This window comes from Anolis carolinensis, unplaced genomic scaffold (assembly GCF_035594765.1).
Source record: "Anolis carolinensis isolate JA03-04 unplaced genomic scaffold, rAnoCar3.1.pri scaffold_9, whole genome shotgun sequence".
NCBI lineage: Eukaryota > Metazoa > Chordata > Lepidosauria > Squamata > Dactyloidae > Anolis > Anolis carolinensis.
Genome location: NW_026943820.1, coordinates 25,346,278 through 25,362,589, shown reverse-complemented (window position 1 = coordinate 25,362,589; position 16,312 = coordinate 25,346,278). Strand labels below are relative to the sequence as shown.

The 16,312-nt window shown below is 41.8% G+C and overlaps 1 protein-coding gene across 1 annotated transcript; it reads left to right on the top strand.

Annotated features, from left to right (window-relative positions):
• The first annotated feature begins 5,143 nt into the window (after nucleotides 1-5,143).
• On the top strand, nucleotides 5,144-8,873 carry LOC100562088 (leukotriene B4 receptor 1). Its single transcript, XM_003222944.3, has 2 exons — nucleotides 5,144-6,549; nucleotides 6,805-8,873. Exon 1 carries the CDS (start codon nucleotides 5,238-5,240, stop codon nucleotides 6,231-6,233), a length of 996 nt encoding a protein of 331 aa, XP_003222992.1. The 5' UTR covers nucleotides 5,144-5,237; the 3' UTR covers nucleotides 6,234-6,549; nucleotides 6,805-8,873.
• The last annotated feature ends 7,439 nt before the right edge of the window (nucleotides 8,874-16,312 follow it).

The window sequence follows — 16,312 nt, the reverse complement described above, 5'->3', positions numbered from 1 at the left end:
ATGCGCTTTTGATCTACAAGAGGTAGATTTCCTTGGCTACCGCATCTCGCCTCTAGGGCTTTCCATGGATCCAGCCAAAGTTTCAGCAGTATTGGAATGGCGGGCGCCAACTAACAAGAAAGAGGTGCAGCGTTTCTTGGGGTTCGCGAACTACTACCGCAAGTTCATTCCAGATTTTGCCCGCTGGTCCGACCCCATCACTAGCTGCATCCGTGGAAAGCAGCCTTTCCGCTGGACTGATCAAGCAGAGAAAGGGTTCCAGCAACTGAAGAAACTATTCACCTCCCAGCCAATTCTACAGCACCCAAATCCTGGAACCCCTTTTGTGGTGCAAGCGGACGCCTCTGATGTGGCAATTGGGGCTGTACTCTTACAACCGGTGGGAGATCACCTCCATCCCTGTGCCTTTTATTCTCGTCAACTAACCACACCAGAGAGGAATTACACCATTTGGGAAAAAGAACTACTGGCCATAAAGGCAGCCTTTGAAACTTGGAGACATTGGCTAGAAGGGGCCAAATTCCCCATTGAAGTCCACACTGATCATCGTAATCTAGAACATCTAAGAACTGCCCGCAAACTAAATCAGAGGCAGCAACGTTGGGCTTTATTCTTTGAACGTTTCAACTTCCAGATCCATTATGTGACCCCAGCTCAAACCAAGCAAGCAGACGCCCTGTCACGTAAACCGGAATACGCTGCAGGACGCAAGGAGACCTTTGAATCCCAACTGCTACAACCTGAGAACTTTGCCACGCTCACAGTGGGGAACACCAATTCCAGTCCCATTGGTTCAACTTCCCCTACTCCAGGACCCATCTGTGCTCAAGAAATCAGGGCTAGTCAGCAAGCAGATGCCTGGGCGCAGGACCAACTTCGCCAAGGTCTGCATTTTCCCTTTTCGCTTAAAGATGGGCTGCTCTGCTATAGAAATCATGTTTATATCCCACCCGGACCGGGCAGGGAAAAAGCGCTTCGTCTGTGTCATGACTGCAAACCAGCAGGACACTTCGGACTATTTAGAACCATGCATTTGATCCTAAGAGATTTTTGGTGGCCCAAGATCCGCAAGGATGTGGAAAAATATGTCAACACCTGCCCAGTATGCCAGCGCTCCAAGATACGAAGGGAGAAGCCCTCAGGGCTTTTACACCCCCTTCCTACCCCATCTCGCCCATGGGAAATCATTTCCGCGGATTTCATCACTGACCTACCACCTTCCTGTGGATTCACCACGATCTTAGTGGTGGTGGACCTATTCACCAAGTTAGCCCATTTCATTCCCTGCGAAGGCCTCCCCACGGCCAAAGAAACTGCGGATCTATTTCTTCAGCATGTTTTCAGACTACATGGATTGCCCAAGAGTTTAGTCACAGACCGTGGATCTCAATTCACCTCTCGTTTTTGGAAGGCACTACAAAAACTACTGGGCATAGACTCTCGCTTATCTTCAGCTCATCATCCCCAAACAGATGGGCAAACGGAGCGCACCAATGCCACTTTGGAGCAGTATCTTCGCTGTTATGTAAACTACCAACAGGACAATTGGGCTTCTCTGTTACCACTGTCTGAGTTTGCCTACAATAATGGAGTTCAAGCTTCTACAAAAGAAACGCCGTTCTTTGCAAACTACGGTTTCCATCCACGTTTCTTTCCCCCTGTCATTGAAACTTCAGAAGTTCCCGCAGCAGAGGATTGGCTGCAGGAACTCACAGCGGTGCAACAACTTTTGCTCCAGCAACTGGACCAAGCCAAGGAGGACTATAAACGCCACGCTGACAAACACCGCCAGCCGGGCCCCGAAATCAAGGTAGGAGATCGGGTTTTTCTGTCCACTCGCTTTCTGCCCTCCCACCGCCCATGCCGGAAGTTAGATGCCCGCTTCATTGGCCCCTATCCAGTGGTGGCGCAATTAAACCCCGTGACTTTCAAACTCCAACTTCCGCGTTCAATGCGCATTCACCCAGTGTTTCACCGTTCCCTGCTCCTTCCGGCGGATGGTGTGCGTCCTGATACAGACCAACCGGCCCCCCCTCCTGTTTTGATGAATGGGGAGGAGGAGTTCGAGGTTGAGGACATTTTGGATTCTCGCTTTCATCGCCGCCGCCTACAATATCTCATTGACTGGGTGGGTTTTGGGCCTGAGGAACGCTCTTGGGAAGACGCCTCCACAGTCCATGCTCCTGATCTAACCCGTCGCTTCCATCTGACCTATCCCACCAAACCGCGACCTCGCGCCTCGGGGAGAGGACCCCAGTTTGGGAGGGGCCCTGAGGAGGGGGATAGTGTGATGAACCATGGGCCTTGTAGTCCTGCTCAGGACATTGTAATCCCTGATGAAGATGAAAACTTGGGTTTTTTACCTTCCCAGTCTGAACTGGATTCCTCTCAGCCAGATCCTTCCCAGGCAGATCTGGAAACCTTGCACCTGCAAGAAAGTTGTGCCCCAGAAGTATGTCAAACAACCCCAGAGCCTACTTCTCCCGTGTTCTTGCGCCGGGAGTTTTGTAAACAACAGAGAAGTTTGGATTCAGCTTCGCGCAGGAGTGCGAGGATAGCAGCTAAGAATGTTGCCAATTAACATTGGTTCTCGTGAGAATCTTTAAGGAGTTTAACATCTGGTCTCAGAGTTTAGCTTTCGTTTCTGATTCCCAGAGAACCGCTTTGGTGAGAAAGTTGGACTCTATATAGGTGTTTTGCCCGCGTAGCAACTTCGCGGAGTCAATTCGTCAGCCTACGGAGCGAGTTGTGTCTGGACAGCGCGCTCCGATTCAAGCCTCGCTTCAGCTCAAGCCTTGCCTTGCTATCCAGCCTTCGCCTTGCTTCCCAGCCTTTGTTTACCTACGGACTTTGCCTTGTTTCCCAGGACTAATCCTTGCCTTGTTTCACGGATTTTACCAAGTTATTCCACGGACCTTGTTCTTGTTCTTAGTTACCTTGTTCCACGTTCAAGCCTTGTTTCAAGTATCAAGTTATTTCCTAGCCACGCTCAAGTTTTATGGACTAAAGGACCTTGTCATCTCCCCTCACTTTGCTTGGCAAAGTGAGTGTTTCGGTTATTGGATTACAACTTTGGACCTTAATATTTCTTATTGGACATTGCTTTTTTGGACTAATTCTGACCTTTCCTGAAGGGTCTAATTCTGGACTATTTTCTATACTTGTTTTTATTAACTTTATATATTCCTTCAATAAAGTTATTAGTTAGATTCTGGCCTCTGTGTATGGTTATTGGTGCCTCTGCCGCCTGGGTCGTGACATTTAGGGAAACTGGAACTCCCAAGGACCAAAACACTGTAGATAACTCATAACTGGTTTTATTATTCACAAAAGGTTATCCCAATAAGCTGGAAGATTCAAACGGGTAAAGGAAAATATACATTACAGTCCTTGGTTGTCTTAAGTCCAAGGAGCTTTGTAGCTGAGAAGCTTTTCCAGGTCCCTCTTTCTCAATGGCTGTGAATGCCGGAGCAATCCTCAGCCTCAGTCCAAATGGCCTATATTTGAAGACACAGTCTTCCTCTGATGCCAAAGAACTGATTTGAAGGTGCTTGAGACTCCTCAACATCGTTCAGGTTGGCCCTGAACATGAAGCCTAAGTCTCAAGGGTAAGAACCTCAGAATTGGTGCTGAGAGGTAACTTAATCAAGGGCTTTTAGAATCAAGTCTCTCTCTCACGTCCATCTGATAGAAAGCTTGGTGGAATAAAAAAGGAAAAAAGGAGGTGGAGCCAAACAATTGAGCTGAGGGAGCAATATAACTGGTGCAAACAACATTGATTGACAGCTATAAATAACCAATCAATCCAACTACATTTACAGGGTAAAGGCAAAATCAGGCATGATACAACAATTCAAATCTTGCAACTTACAGTAGATGGCGCCACTCGCGCCATCACAATTTTACTCTATTATTATTATTATTATTATTATTATTATTATTAATGCATTTATTATTTCATTCTGATCTTATTATTATTATTGCATTTATTATTTTACTCTATTTATTATTACATGTATTATTTTCCTGTATTTATTATTATTATTATTATTATTATTATTATTACATGTATTATTTTACTCTATTATTATTAAAAGTATACATAAGCACATTTACATTGGAGAAGATGAGAATAATGATTTCATCAGAGTTGGACAGTCTTATCTTAAATATGAGCTTTATGTAAATATTCAAAAACATTTAACCTACGGATATCTCAATGTAATTTTATTGGTATCTGTTTTTATATCTGAAATTTACCACCCTCAGCTTATACTGGAGTCAATGTTTTCCCAGGTTTTTTTGTGGTAAAATTGGGTGTCTCAGCTTATATTCGGGTCAGCTTATACTCGAGTATATACGGTATTTTTATTTCTGAAATTTACCACCCTCGGCTTATACTGGAGTCAATGTTTTCCCAGGGTTTTTTGTGGTAAAATTAGGTCCCTCGGCTTATATTCAGGTTGGCTTATACTCGAGTATATACAGGATATATAGTTTTACAAGGTCTTTAGCCTTCTCTGCCAGATAGTGCTGGTGCCTCACCAAACTACAACTCAACACACTCAGCACAGGGACTTTTCACTTCACTTCACTTTATTCACTGTTGTTCTTTTGAATAGCCATCAGATGGCACCCATCTCCAGCATATAGCATAGATCCAATTTAAAACCTTCAAAACTCTTGTGCAGACAGCCAGAATAAGGCAGTGATTTGAGCTTTGAAATGAGCAAGAAATGTCATGGTGAAGTGGTTTACATGTGAGATACTAGGGTTTGGGACACCGAGTGTGCTTGTCTCCTTCATTGTCCATAGTATGCTCTTTCTGGTTTTTTTGCCATTCACATTAACCGTTTCAAGTCAGAAAATAATACAGAAAAATAATACATTTTTTCCTAAAGAGCACACTGTCATTTGCATTGGCAACAATAATTGCTTTGCCCTTCACTTCCATTCCATTCTTCATTCTTGCCTATAGGTTTCAAAGATAATGCAGTGACAAAGATAATGCAGGGACACAAGTGAACAAGTTCACGCAATAATTCCAATCCAATCCTTACATGCTTTCAGGTTTTGCACGGAGCAGAAAGCCTGTGCTCAGCAGAAAGAAATTAGGAAGTGAAACCATTCATTCCAGACACAAGCAGCATTGTGTGGTCACGTTATCATCCAGTCTGATGGGCAGCCAGTAACTAGAAGCAGTGCCAAAAGAAGAAGGAAAAGTGGCTCAGATCAAAATGGACCCTTCTGAAGAAAGCGATGATCGCCTGCCTTTGACAGTGGCCAGGATTTTGGTTTGTGTGGTTCTGACCGTGGCGTTTGCCATCGGCATCCCCGGGAACGCCTTTGTCGTCTGGACCATTTGTAGACGAATGAAGCAACGGCCATCGACAGTGGTGCTGATCCTACATCTTGCCGTCGCCGACCTTTTGGTCCTTGTGACCATGCCGATCTGGATTTATTCCTTCGCCCACAGCTGGGTCTTCAACGTTGTGATGTGCAAAGCCCTGGTGTTTGCCGTCTACTGCAGCATGTACGCCAGCATTTTCCTCATCACGGCCCTGAGCCTTGAGCGGTTCATGGCAGTCTTTTACCCCTTTGCTGTCCGATGCTGGAAGAAGAAGGTTGTCACCTTCCTAGTGGTGTCCGGCATTTGGGTCCTCTCCATTGCTTTTGGAGCCACGATTATCCCCTTCCAGGAGACGGATGAGACGGAGATGGGCCTCCAATGTGCAGCTCGTAGATATGACTCCAATGCTCAAGAGGTTGCCTGTCTCTTGGTGGAGACCACCGTTGCCTTCCTCATCCCTTTCACCATCATCTTCATCTGCTATGTCTCCATCGGCAGGAGAATTGGTCGAATGGCTTGTCCTTCCAAGAGGAGATCCGCAAAGCTCATCGCTTCGGTGGTGGTTGCTTTTGGCCTCTGTTGGCTTCCTCACCATATCTTTAACCTGATAAGCGTTGCTTCCGTTCTGATGGAGGATTCCCATCCAGAAACGTCGGCCGCCCTGGAGAAGATGATTGCCATCGGTGTCTACGTCGCCGGCTCCGTTGCCTTTATTAGCAGCTGCATCAACCCTCTCCTTTACGCTTTTGCAGCCAGGAACTTCCGCAGCAGCGTCAGATTTGTGAAGTTATCCAGGCTCTTCGAACAGATGAGCCCTTCAGTTAAAGAAGCACCGTCACCAAATAGGAAAGAGGAGACTTTGACAACCGTGGAGACAATCTAAAGAAAGGTATGGGAGGAAATGAGATTTGGACTCCTCTACGCCAACCTTTACAGTTGAGTTAAATTTACCATTGTATCATAAAGTCCTACGAGATTTACCAAGTTGCATCATTTGGCCTTTTTCATGGCAACCTTCACAGCCATGTGAGACTGACAAAGTTGCATTGTAACTTTAGACCAGGGGTCCTCAAACTAAGGCCCAGGAGCCTGGCCCCTGTCCTAAACTTCAGACTTAGGGTTGACCTAAGTCTACCTGGTCTTTGGAGGTCTCTTTGCTTACTTATAGCCTTATGAGATCGTCTAGATGGTCTTTGAAGGTCTCTTTGCTTAGCTACGGCCGTATGAGACCATCTAGATGGCTTTTGGAGGTCACTTTCATTACCTATGGTCATATGAGACCGTCTAGATGGCCTTTGAAGGTGCCTTTACTTACCTAAGGTTTCATGAGATCGTCTTGATGGCCTTTGGGGGCCCCTTTCCTTACCTATGGTCTTATGAAACCATCTAGATGGTCTTTGAGGATCCCTTTCCTTATCTATGGTCTTATGAGACCATCTAGATGGCCTTTGGAGGTCTCTTTGCTTACCTAGGGTCTTATGAGATCATCTAGATCAGGGGTCCCCAAACTAAGGCCCATAGACCGGATGCCCCCCAAGGTCATTGACCTGGCCTCTGTCCTAAACTTTAGACTTAGGGTTGACCTAAGTCTGAAACGACTTGAAGGCACACAACAACAACAATCCTAATTTTGGACTATTTCATCCTAGTCCGGTCTCCCAACTGTCTGAGGGACTGTGAATCGGCCCTCCATTTAAAAAGTTTGAGGACCCCTGCTTTAGACTTTTCAACTCATTAGTTAAACTTGGCTTCTATTCAAAGTGCTCTTGTGACCTAGAAATCCACCTATGGCTCAATTCCAGGATACCTGAAGGTCCTTATTCTCCTTTTGGGACTCATGGGAGACCTTTTTCTCCATCCCATAGCCTTCATAGTTATACATCGTAAGGACATAAGGCTTTCTCATTGGCTGCTTCCAGATTTTCGAACTCATTTTTGAGAGAGATTAGACTGGGCTCCTCTTTGGCATCCTACCGGCAGTGGATGAAGACTTGCTTGTTTCAATAGACCTTTGGGAACTGACTGCTTCAGGAAAAAGGCATTTAATATTGCAGAGTATGACCCCCGTATCCACAAGAGACACGGTCTCAAGCATGTGACATTGTGGATAATAGCAAACCCTATTATTTCCAACGGGATAAACAATGAATGGACCAAGAAGAGAGTGTAGCTTGTGCAGAAACTAAGCAAATAACCAAATACTGTAAGTGAAACTGTGGATAACAGTTCTGCGGATACAAGAGTTGTACTATATTTTTAGGATGTTGATAGTTATGTTTTTCAGACTGTTTTCAATTCTATCGGAGTGCATCTTCACTGTTGAATTAATGTAGCTTGGTGCCACCTTAACTGTCATAGTTCAATGGTATGAAATCATTGGGAGTGAAATTATCACTCCCAGGATTCCGTACCCATAGGAGTTAAAGCGGTATCAAACTGCATTAATTCTACAGTATAGATGCACCACTAATTACAAAATAGAAGCAATTGCAATTGCTTTTAATTTAAACTCTAAAGCTTCTTTTGGCAGAATTAGATCTTTAGCTTCTATGTGTTTTTAGTGATGCAAATATTTGTCATTTTAATCACTTATAAGCCACTTTCAGTCCCAGATCTAGGGGAAAGATAGGATACAAAGGCATTAAATAGTAACAAATGTTACTATTCAATCAAATGTCTGTATTATTTATGTTTGGAAATACAGTAGAGTCTCACTTATCCAAGCTAAACGGGCCGGCAGAAGCTTAGATAAGCGAATATCTTGGATTATAAGGACTGATCAAGGAAAAGCCTATTAAACATCAAATTAGGTTATGATTTTACAAATTAAGCACAAAAACTTCATGTTATACAACAAATTTGACAGAAAAAGTAGTTCAATACGCAGTAATGTTATGTTGTAATTACTGTATTTACGAATTTAGCACCAAAATATCACGATATATTGGAAACATTGACTACAAAAATGGCTTGGATTATCCAGAGGCTTGGATAAGCGAGGCTTGGATAAGTGAGACTCTACTGTACAGTAGAGTCTCACTTATCCAAGCTAAACGGGCCGGCAGAAGCTTGGATAAGCGAATATCTTGGATAATAAGGAGGGATTAAGGATAAGCCTATTAAACATCAAATTAGGTTATGATTTTACAAATTAAGCACCAAAACATCATGTTTTACAACAAATTTGACAGAAAAAGCAGTTCAATACACAGTAATGTTATGTTGTAATTACTGTATTTACGAATTTAGCACCAAAATATCACGATATATTGGAAACATTGACTACAAAAATGGCTTGGATTATCCAGAGGCTTGGATAAGCGAGGCTTGGATAAGTGAGACTCTACTGTACAGTACCAATAAAAAATATATATTAAAAATTGTAACAAATGCATTTAGTAGTAGTAGTAGTAGTAATAAACAAAGAAGAAGAAATATTTAAAAAGCCAGTTTTTAATCATGCAAAACTTTTTTCTCCATGCTCTGCTCTGCCAGCAAAATAACAATAAATAACAAAACAGTATGGTCTGATTTTTTTCCTCTCTTAGGTTGTGAAGTTTGAAAGGACTAAGATTATTATATATTCAGGAACAAAAACTGGACGGTTTGAGTAAAATCCTCAAACGAGAAATGAAAGCTATCCTGAGATGCTAGAAGACTGGACTGAGGTTTTGCAAAGCTATACATCCTGGTGCATTTCAGTCTGTGGATAATTTAAAGCCATGGTAAACAAATAGAGTGCATCTGGGATTCCTATATATTGCCTCTGAGGCCCCTTCCACGCAGCTGAATAAAATCTCACATCATCTGTTTTGAACTGGAATATATGGCAGTGTGAACTCAGATAACCCAGTTCAAAGCAGATATTGCGGGATTTTCTGCCTTGATATTCTGGGATATAGGGCTGTGTGGAAGGGCCCTGAGATTCTCCATGGGACTTGTAGTTTTGTTGTCTCCCCATCCCAATGACTTATAGTTCTCTAAGGACACCAGAATAACATAAATTATTTTATTTCCTTTCTCTGCTGAACTTCCGCGGCTCCAGCAAAGAGTAAGATGGGCAAACAGACCAGCAGCCACAACTCCCCTTTAAAGTTCATTTTCATTTTTAAAAATTAAAAATCTGCAGATTTTTAATCTGCAATGGCTGTGGAGCAGCTGGCTAATAAACAGTTGCAATAAATCACAAACTGACCGAGAGGTCATGAGTTCGAAGCCCGGGTCAGGTTAAGCCCCCGACCATTAAAATAGCCCGGCTTGCTGTTGACCTATGCAGCCCCGAAAGACAGTTGCATCTGTCAATTAGGGAAATTTAGGTACGCTTTATGTGGGAGGCTAATTTAACTAATTTACAACATCATAAAACTGCCAGCAAAACACGAGGAAAGGAATGAGGAAGTACAGCCACCAGTGGACAGTGAAGCAACAGCTCCCCCTGTGGCCGGAATCGTGAAGCTGGAAAAAAAATGTTAAATGCCTCTGTGTCTGTCTATATATGTTGTTTGTCTGTTAGCATTGAATGTTTGCCATATATGTGTTCATTGTAATCCGCCCTGAATCCCCTTCGGGGTGAGAAAGAAGGGCAGAATATAAATACTGTAAATAATAAATAATAATAAATAATATGCACTGATACGTATCAGTGCACATGTGGACCAGATTTCATACAAAGACTATCCTTTCCCAACCCTTTAATAAAATGCATCCTTTTTTAAAAATGTTTTGTCTATCTTGTACCCTTTGATGTTTGCCCTACTGTTTTCCAAGGTGCTATACATTATTTAGGGTGTTATTTACTTAATAAGCAATCACCATATTTGTTACACAATTCAGTAGCAGAACTGAAAAATATTTTCTGCCATTTTCCTAACAATCACGTATTAAGCAATTTTCTTGCAAAATTCGAGAGCACATCAACAGCAGCTTTCTTCAACAGGCCCATTCCAGCTGTGAGGGATTTGTAGTATATATATTGTCTGGAAAGTCCAAGGTCAGAGAAGGTAGCATTCATAACCTTCTTTGTGGGGGAAAAGCCAGTGTGGGAAGAAGGAAGTGAGATGTTTTGCTTTGGTTGTTTTTTACCAACGATTTCACAAGAGGGTTTCAAAAGGCAGCCGAGTCATCAGCGCAATAACAAAACCCAGGAGATGTAAATATTGTCACTGAGTTTTCTGCCTACATTTCCGAGAATACATTATGAATTTGTCATTGGTCATATTGGCTGGGGAAGAAAGAAAGACAGAAGGGAAGGGAGGACAAAGAGAGAAGGATCATAGAATCATAAAATCACAGAATCATAGAGTTGGAAGAGACCTCACGGGCCATTCAGTCCAACCCCATTCTGCCAAGAAGCAGGAAATTGCACTCAAAGCACCCCTGACAGATGGCCATCCAACCTCTGCCTAAAAGCCTCCCGTAAAGAACTAATAACAATTCCACCAATTTGTAAAGATGCAACCACCAAAGACTCAGAGAGAAGACCTTTTACTTTTTTTCTTATTATTATTCACTTTAGATGATAGCGTATTGTTTATAATATATGCGACAGAGGCTTAGATGTTGGAAGAACAATAACAAGTTTATTCAGGCACAGAGCTTAGTGGTTACAATGTTGTTTCTCACTTGGAGGTATTTTTATTAACAGTTACAATACTAGAATGAGATGAGTCAAACTCTCTAAAGCAGGGGTCCCCAAACTAAGGCCCGGGGGCCGGATGCGGCCCTCCAAGGTCATTTACCTGGCCCCCGCCCTCAGTTTTATAATATAATATTTTATATCATTTTTAATAATATAATATATTGTATATACATATAATATTGATAATAATAGTATAATGTTATACAATATAATGCTAATAATACCATATAATAATATTAATTATATGTTATATATTACATATAATATTACAGTATAGTGGTATAGTTCAATATAGTAATATATAATGCTAATATTGTGCTATGCTAATAATATAATATATTGTATGTACATACAGCTGCTCTGAGTCCCCTTCAGGGTGAGACGGGTGAGATATAAATGTAATAAATAAATGTAGTAAATGAATAAATAAATAATTTTAGACTTAGGCTCAGCCAAAGTCTGAAATGTCTTGAAGGCACACAAAAACAACAATCCTAATTCACTTGACTATCTCATTGGCCAGAAGCAGGCCCACACTTCTCATTGAAATCCTGATAGGTTTATGCTGGTTACAATTGTTTTGATTTTTAAATATTTTATTGTTCTTTCATTGTTGTTGTTGTTTTGCACTACAAATAAGACATGTGCAGTGTGCACAGGAATTTGTTTGTTTGGGTTTTTTTTCAAATGATAATTCGGCCCCTCCACAGTCTGAAGGATTGTGGACTGGCCCTCTGCTTTAAAAGTTTGAGGACCCCTGCTCTAAAGTGTCACTTCTTTTACTTAAAGTAGTTAGAACTTCTTTGTCTGCTACTTTTAAACCGCAGTCACCCCTGTGATATACGATCACAGATTCTCTGTTCCTTACCAGGACACAGACTGCATTAAATAAGTCACCAAACTTATTTTAAACCGACTCAAAATGAACAATTGAGTCTCCCTTGATCCCATCAACCTAGGATCAATCTTCCCTGTGCCTCATCAGAGCACAGACTATTAATATTACATATTATATTTATAATCTTATGTTATCTGCTTAGAACTGGATTATATGAGGCCCCTTCTACACAGCTGTATAAAATGCACACTGGATTATATGGCAGTGTGGAGTCCAGATAATATATATATATGGGTTATATAGCTGTGGGGAAGGGCCTTGAGTCTACACTGCCATATACTGTAATCCAGTTAAAATCAGATAATCTGTATTTTATAGGCAGTGTGGAAGAGGCCTAAGTGAGGCCTAAGTCTGTCTGTCCCCTGGGCTGAGTGAGTTGCTAGGAGACCAAGTGGGTGGAGCTTAGCCTTCTAACTGGCAGCAATTGGATAAAAACAATTATTCCTCTCCCTCTAATTAGGACTTTATTTTTCTTTTCTTTTTGTTGTATGAACGTAGAGGCATGGATGAGGGGTTGTGCTGCCAAGTGTAGTGTTTCTGGGATGTATTTATTTATTTATTTATTTGCAGCATTTATATTCCGCCCTTCTCACCCCGAAGGGGACTCAGGGCAGATTACAATGAACACATATATGGCAAACATTCAATGCCAACAGACAAACAACATACAGCATAGACAGACACAGAGGCATTTAACATTTTTTTTCCAGCTTCACGATTCCGGCCACAGGGGGAGCTGTTGCTTCACCATCCACTAGTAGCTGTACTTCCTCATTCCTTTCCTTGTGTTTTGCTGGCAGTTTTATGATGTTGTAAATTAGTTAAATTAGCCTCCCGCATAAAGTGTACCTAAATTTCCCTACTTGACAGATGCAACTGTCTTTCAGGGCTGCATAGGTCAACAGCAAGCCGGGCTATTTAATGGTCGGGGGCTTAACCCGACCCGGGCTTTGAACTCATGACCTCTTGGTCAGTAGTGATTTATTGCAGCCGGTTACTAGCCAGCTGCGCCACAGCCCGGTTTTGTTGTTTTGTCCTAGGCCGAAATTTCATTACCCTTTTATATAGATAGATTTCCAATCATTGTTTGCATAAAGCAAAGTCTGTACACAAAATGTTCCTATCTCACCCTCCCATGTGGACAGTTTGGGATTTTGGAGAATTTTAAGGTTTTTGGACAAAGGAGGGTCAACCTGGGAGTTAGAAAAGAAAGCTGTGCAGTAATGCACACCTCCAGCAGGTGGCAGTGTGGACCATGATTAAGAAGATCTCTAGAAAAGCCAACCAGAATGCCAATGTTAGCTGCCATCTAGACTGCATATTTAATGTGGTTTTATGCCACTTTTAACTGCCCTGGCTTGATGCTATGGAATCCCAGATGTTGTAGTTTCTCTTCCTAGGTTGAAAGCAAAATGTGCAGCCTTGAAGGCCGTTAGAATCCAACTTGGGAGAAAGTCAGCCGAAAGAGCAGGTTTGCACAAGCCGAGTGGGTGAAAAGGGAGGCGTTGAAAGAAGCAATAAATAATCCATCATGGAGGAGTTAAGTTCTCATCCAACTTTGCCTGAAGGTTTTCATAATGGTGGGAAATGCTCAGGTGCTACTTTAACCGAGCTTCAAGAATCTTTGGCAAAAGAAAAAAGAAGAAAGGGATAGAAGAGCTCTTGCAAACCTCCCACATGTGCAAAGACGCGATGTTTGAGCATTAAAAAGCTCTGAAAATAAATTGCAAAGTGGTAGTCATACTATTCTACTGCAAAAAGCAAGAAAAAACATTTTTTTCAAATGTCCCAATTTGTCCTCGGCCATCCCACTATTTTAACTGCTTTTAAAATGTCCCAGTTTCCTGCTTTCCTCCTTTTGTCCCCAGTTTTTTCCATTTGCTGCAGACTGTGAAAAAATGATGCTTTTTGGATATGAAATATCTATTGCCTACTCAGATGTTCCTTCTAACAAGGCCCATTTCTTTAGCTTCATAGAATCGCAGTGTTGGAAGGGGCCTCCTATGGAATTCTGGGATTTGTAGTTTTGCAAGGCCTTCTGTCTTCTGTGCCCCAGAGGGCTGGTGCCTTGCTAAACTACAAATCACAGAATTCCAAAGTATTGAACCATAACAGTTCTTGCAGGGTCAAACTGCTCATATAATAAATACCGTATATACTCGAGTATAAGCTGAGCCGAATATAAGCCAAGGCACCTAATTTTACCACAAAAAAACTGGGAAAACACATTGACTCGAGTATAAGCCAAGCATGAGAAATGCAGCCCCAACTGGTAAATTTCAAAATAAAAATAGATACTAATAAAATTACATTGAGACATCTGTAGGTTCAATGTTTCTGAATATTTACATAAAGCTGTAATTTAAGATAAGACTGGGCATCTGTGAGACACACTGTACTTTCATCAGGAAGTTAGAAGCATAATAATAATAATAATAATAATAATAATAATAATAATAATAATAACGCATCATCCGAAAATACATCACACAGTCCTAGACACTTGGGAAGTGTTCGACTTGTGATTTTGTGATACGAAATCCAGCATGTCTATCTTGTTTGCTGTGTCATACAATAAGAAGAAGAAGAAGAAGAAGAAGAAGAAGAAGAAGAAGAAGAAGAAGAAGAAGAAGAAGACGACGACGACTTGGGCATCCACATATTTGGGTATCTATGAGACACACTGTACTTTTATTAGGAAGCTAGAAGCATTATTATTACTATTATTATTATTATTATTATTATTATTAATTTTTATTATGACACAGCAAACAAGATAGATATGCTGGATTTCATATCACAAAATCACAAGTCGAACACTTCCCAAGTGTCTAGGACTGTGTGATGTATTTTCGGATGATGCGCGCAGATCCCAGTAGGGTGGCCTTTTGCAGTTGGCAGATCGTAATTTTGTCAATGTCTATTGTTTCCAAATGCCGGCTGAGGTCTCTTGGCACGGCACCCAATGTGCCGATCACCACCGGGACCACCTGCACTGGTTTCTGCCAGAGTCTTTGAAGTTCAATCTTGAGGTCCTGAGAGCGGCTGAGTTTTTCCTGTTGTTTTTCGTCAATGCGACTGTCACCTGGGATGGTGACATCAATGATCCAAACCTTTTTCTTTCCCACAACTGTGATGTCTGGTGTGTTGTGTTCCAGAACTTTGTCAGTCTGGATTCGGAAGTCCCACAGTATCTTTGCGTCCTCATTTTCCAATACTTTTGCAGGTTTGTGATCCCACCAGTTCTTTGCTGCTGGGAGGTGGTACTTGAGGCAAAAGTTCCAATGAATCATTTGGGCCACATAGTTGTGCCTCTGTTTGTAGTCTGTCTGTGCAATTTTCTTACAGCAGCTGAGGATATGATCAATGGTTTCGTCAGTTTCCTTGCACAGTCTGCATTTTGGGTCATTATTATTATTATTATTATTATTATTATTATTATTATTAATTATAGGGCTGGGCATCCACAGATTTGGGTATCTATAGCCCCATTCCACACTACCCTATATCTCAGGATCTCATTCTAGATTATTTGCTTTAAACTGGATTATATGAGTTCCCACTGCCAAATAACCTGGGATAAACAGATACCGTAATCTAGGATCAGATCCTGAGCTATAGGGGCAGGACATACTGTACTTTTATTAGGAAGCTAGAAGCAGCATAATAACAACAACAACAACAATAACAGTTATAATACTAATAAGGTCTGGGCACCCACAGTTTTGGGTATCTATGAGGCCCACTGTACTTTGATCTGGAAGCATCAAGCCCCAAACATAAACTTCTGGGGGGCTGAAATGTCAAAAGTGATGGGTTTTTCCTTTGCTCCCTCCCTTCTCCAAGGATGGATTATCCTTCTCGGTAACAGAAGTCAGTCTCCAACCATTTCAGCGGAAACGAAAGTGCCGATAATTTGAGAGTGCGGCACCGGCTGAGCCCAGTCCTCAGAGAGCGGTCTGTGTATATTATTAGACCACCTCGGGGGGCTTAAGCAAAGCCTTTGATTCAAAGGATGGCACAGGTGCTTGGGCTGGGCTTAGTCCTTTTCCTTTGTGAGCGCCTTTCATTTGGAGAGCATGGCAAAAAAGGGAACCGAAGGTTGAGCTCTGCAAAAAATTAGGGGCGAAAGTGATGCTCAGTGTTGTCAAGTAATAATCTAGATATCAAGCAGATGCAATCCAGTCCTAGTTCCTAGTCTGGATTATATGGCAGTGTAGAAGGGCACAAATAATGTAGTTATATGGGTCTACACCAACAGTATAGATCCAGCCTAAGAGACCGTCCACACTGCAGAATCAATGCAATTTGGCACTGAGCTGGAGACTGAAAGGTCCCAGGTTCAAATAATAATAATAATAATAATAATAATAATAATAATAATAATAATAATGATGACAAAAAACCAGTACAAGAAAACCGCACT

What these genes read in the sequence shown, in the direction of transcription:
- LOC100562088 (XM_003222944.3), top strand. Translation starts at nt 5,238, where the DNA reads ATGGACCCTTCTGAAGAAAGCGATGATCGCCTGCCTTTGACAGTGGCC.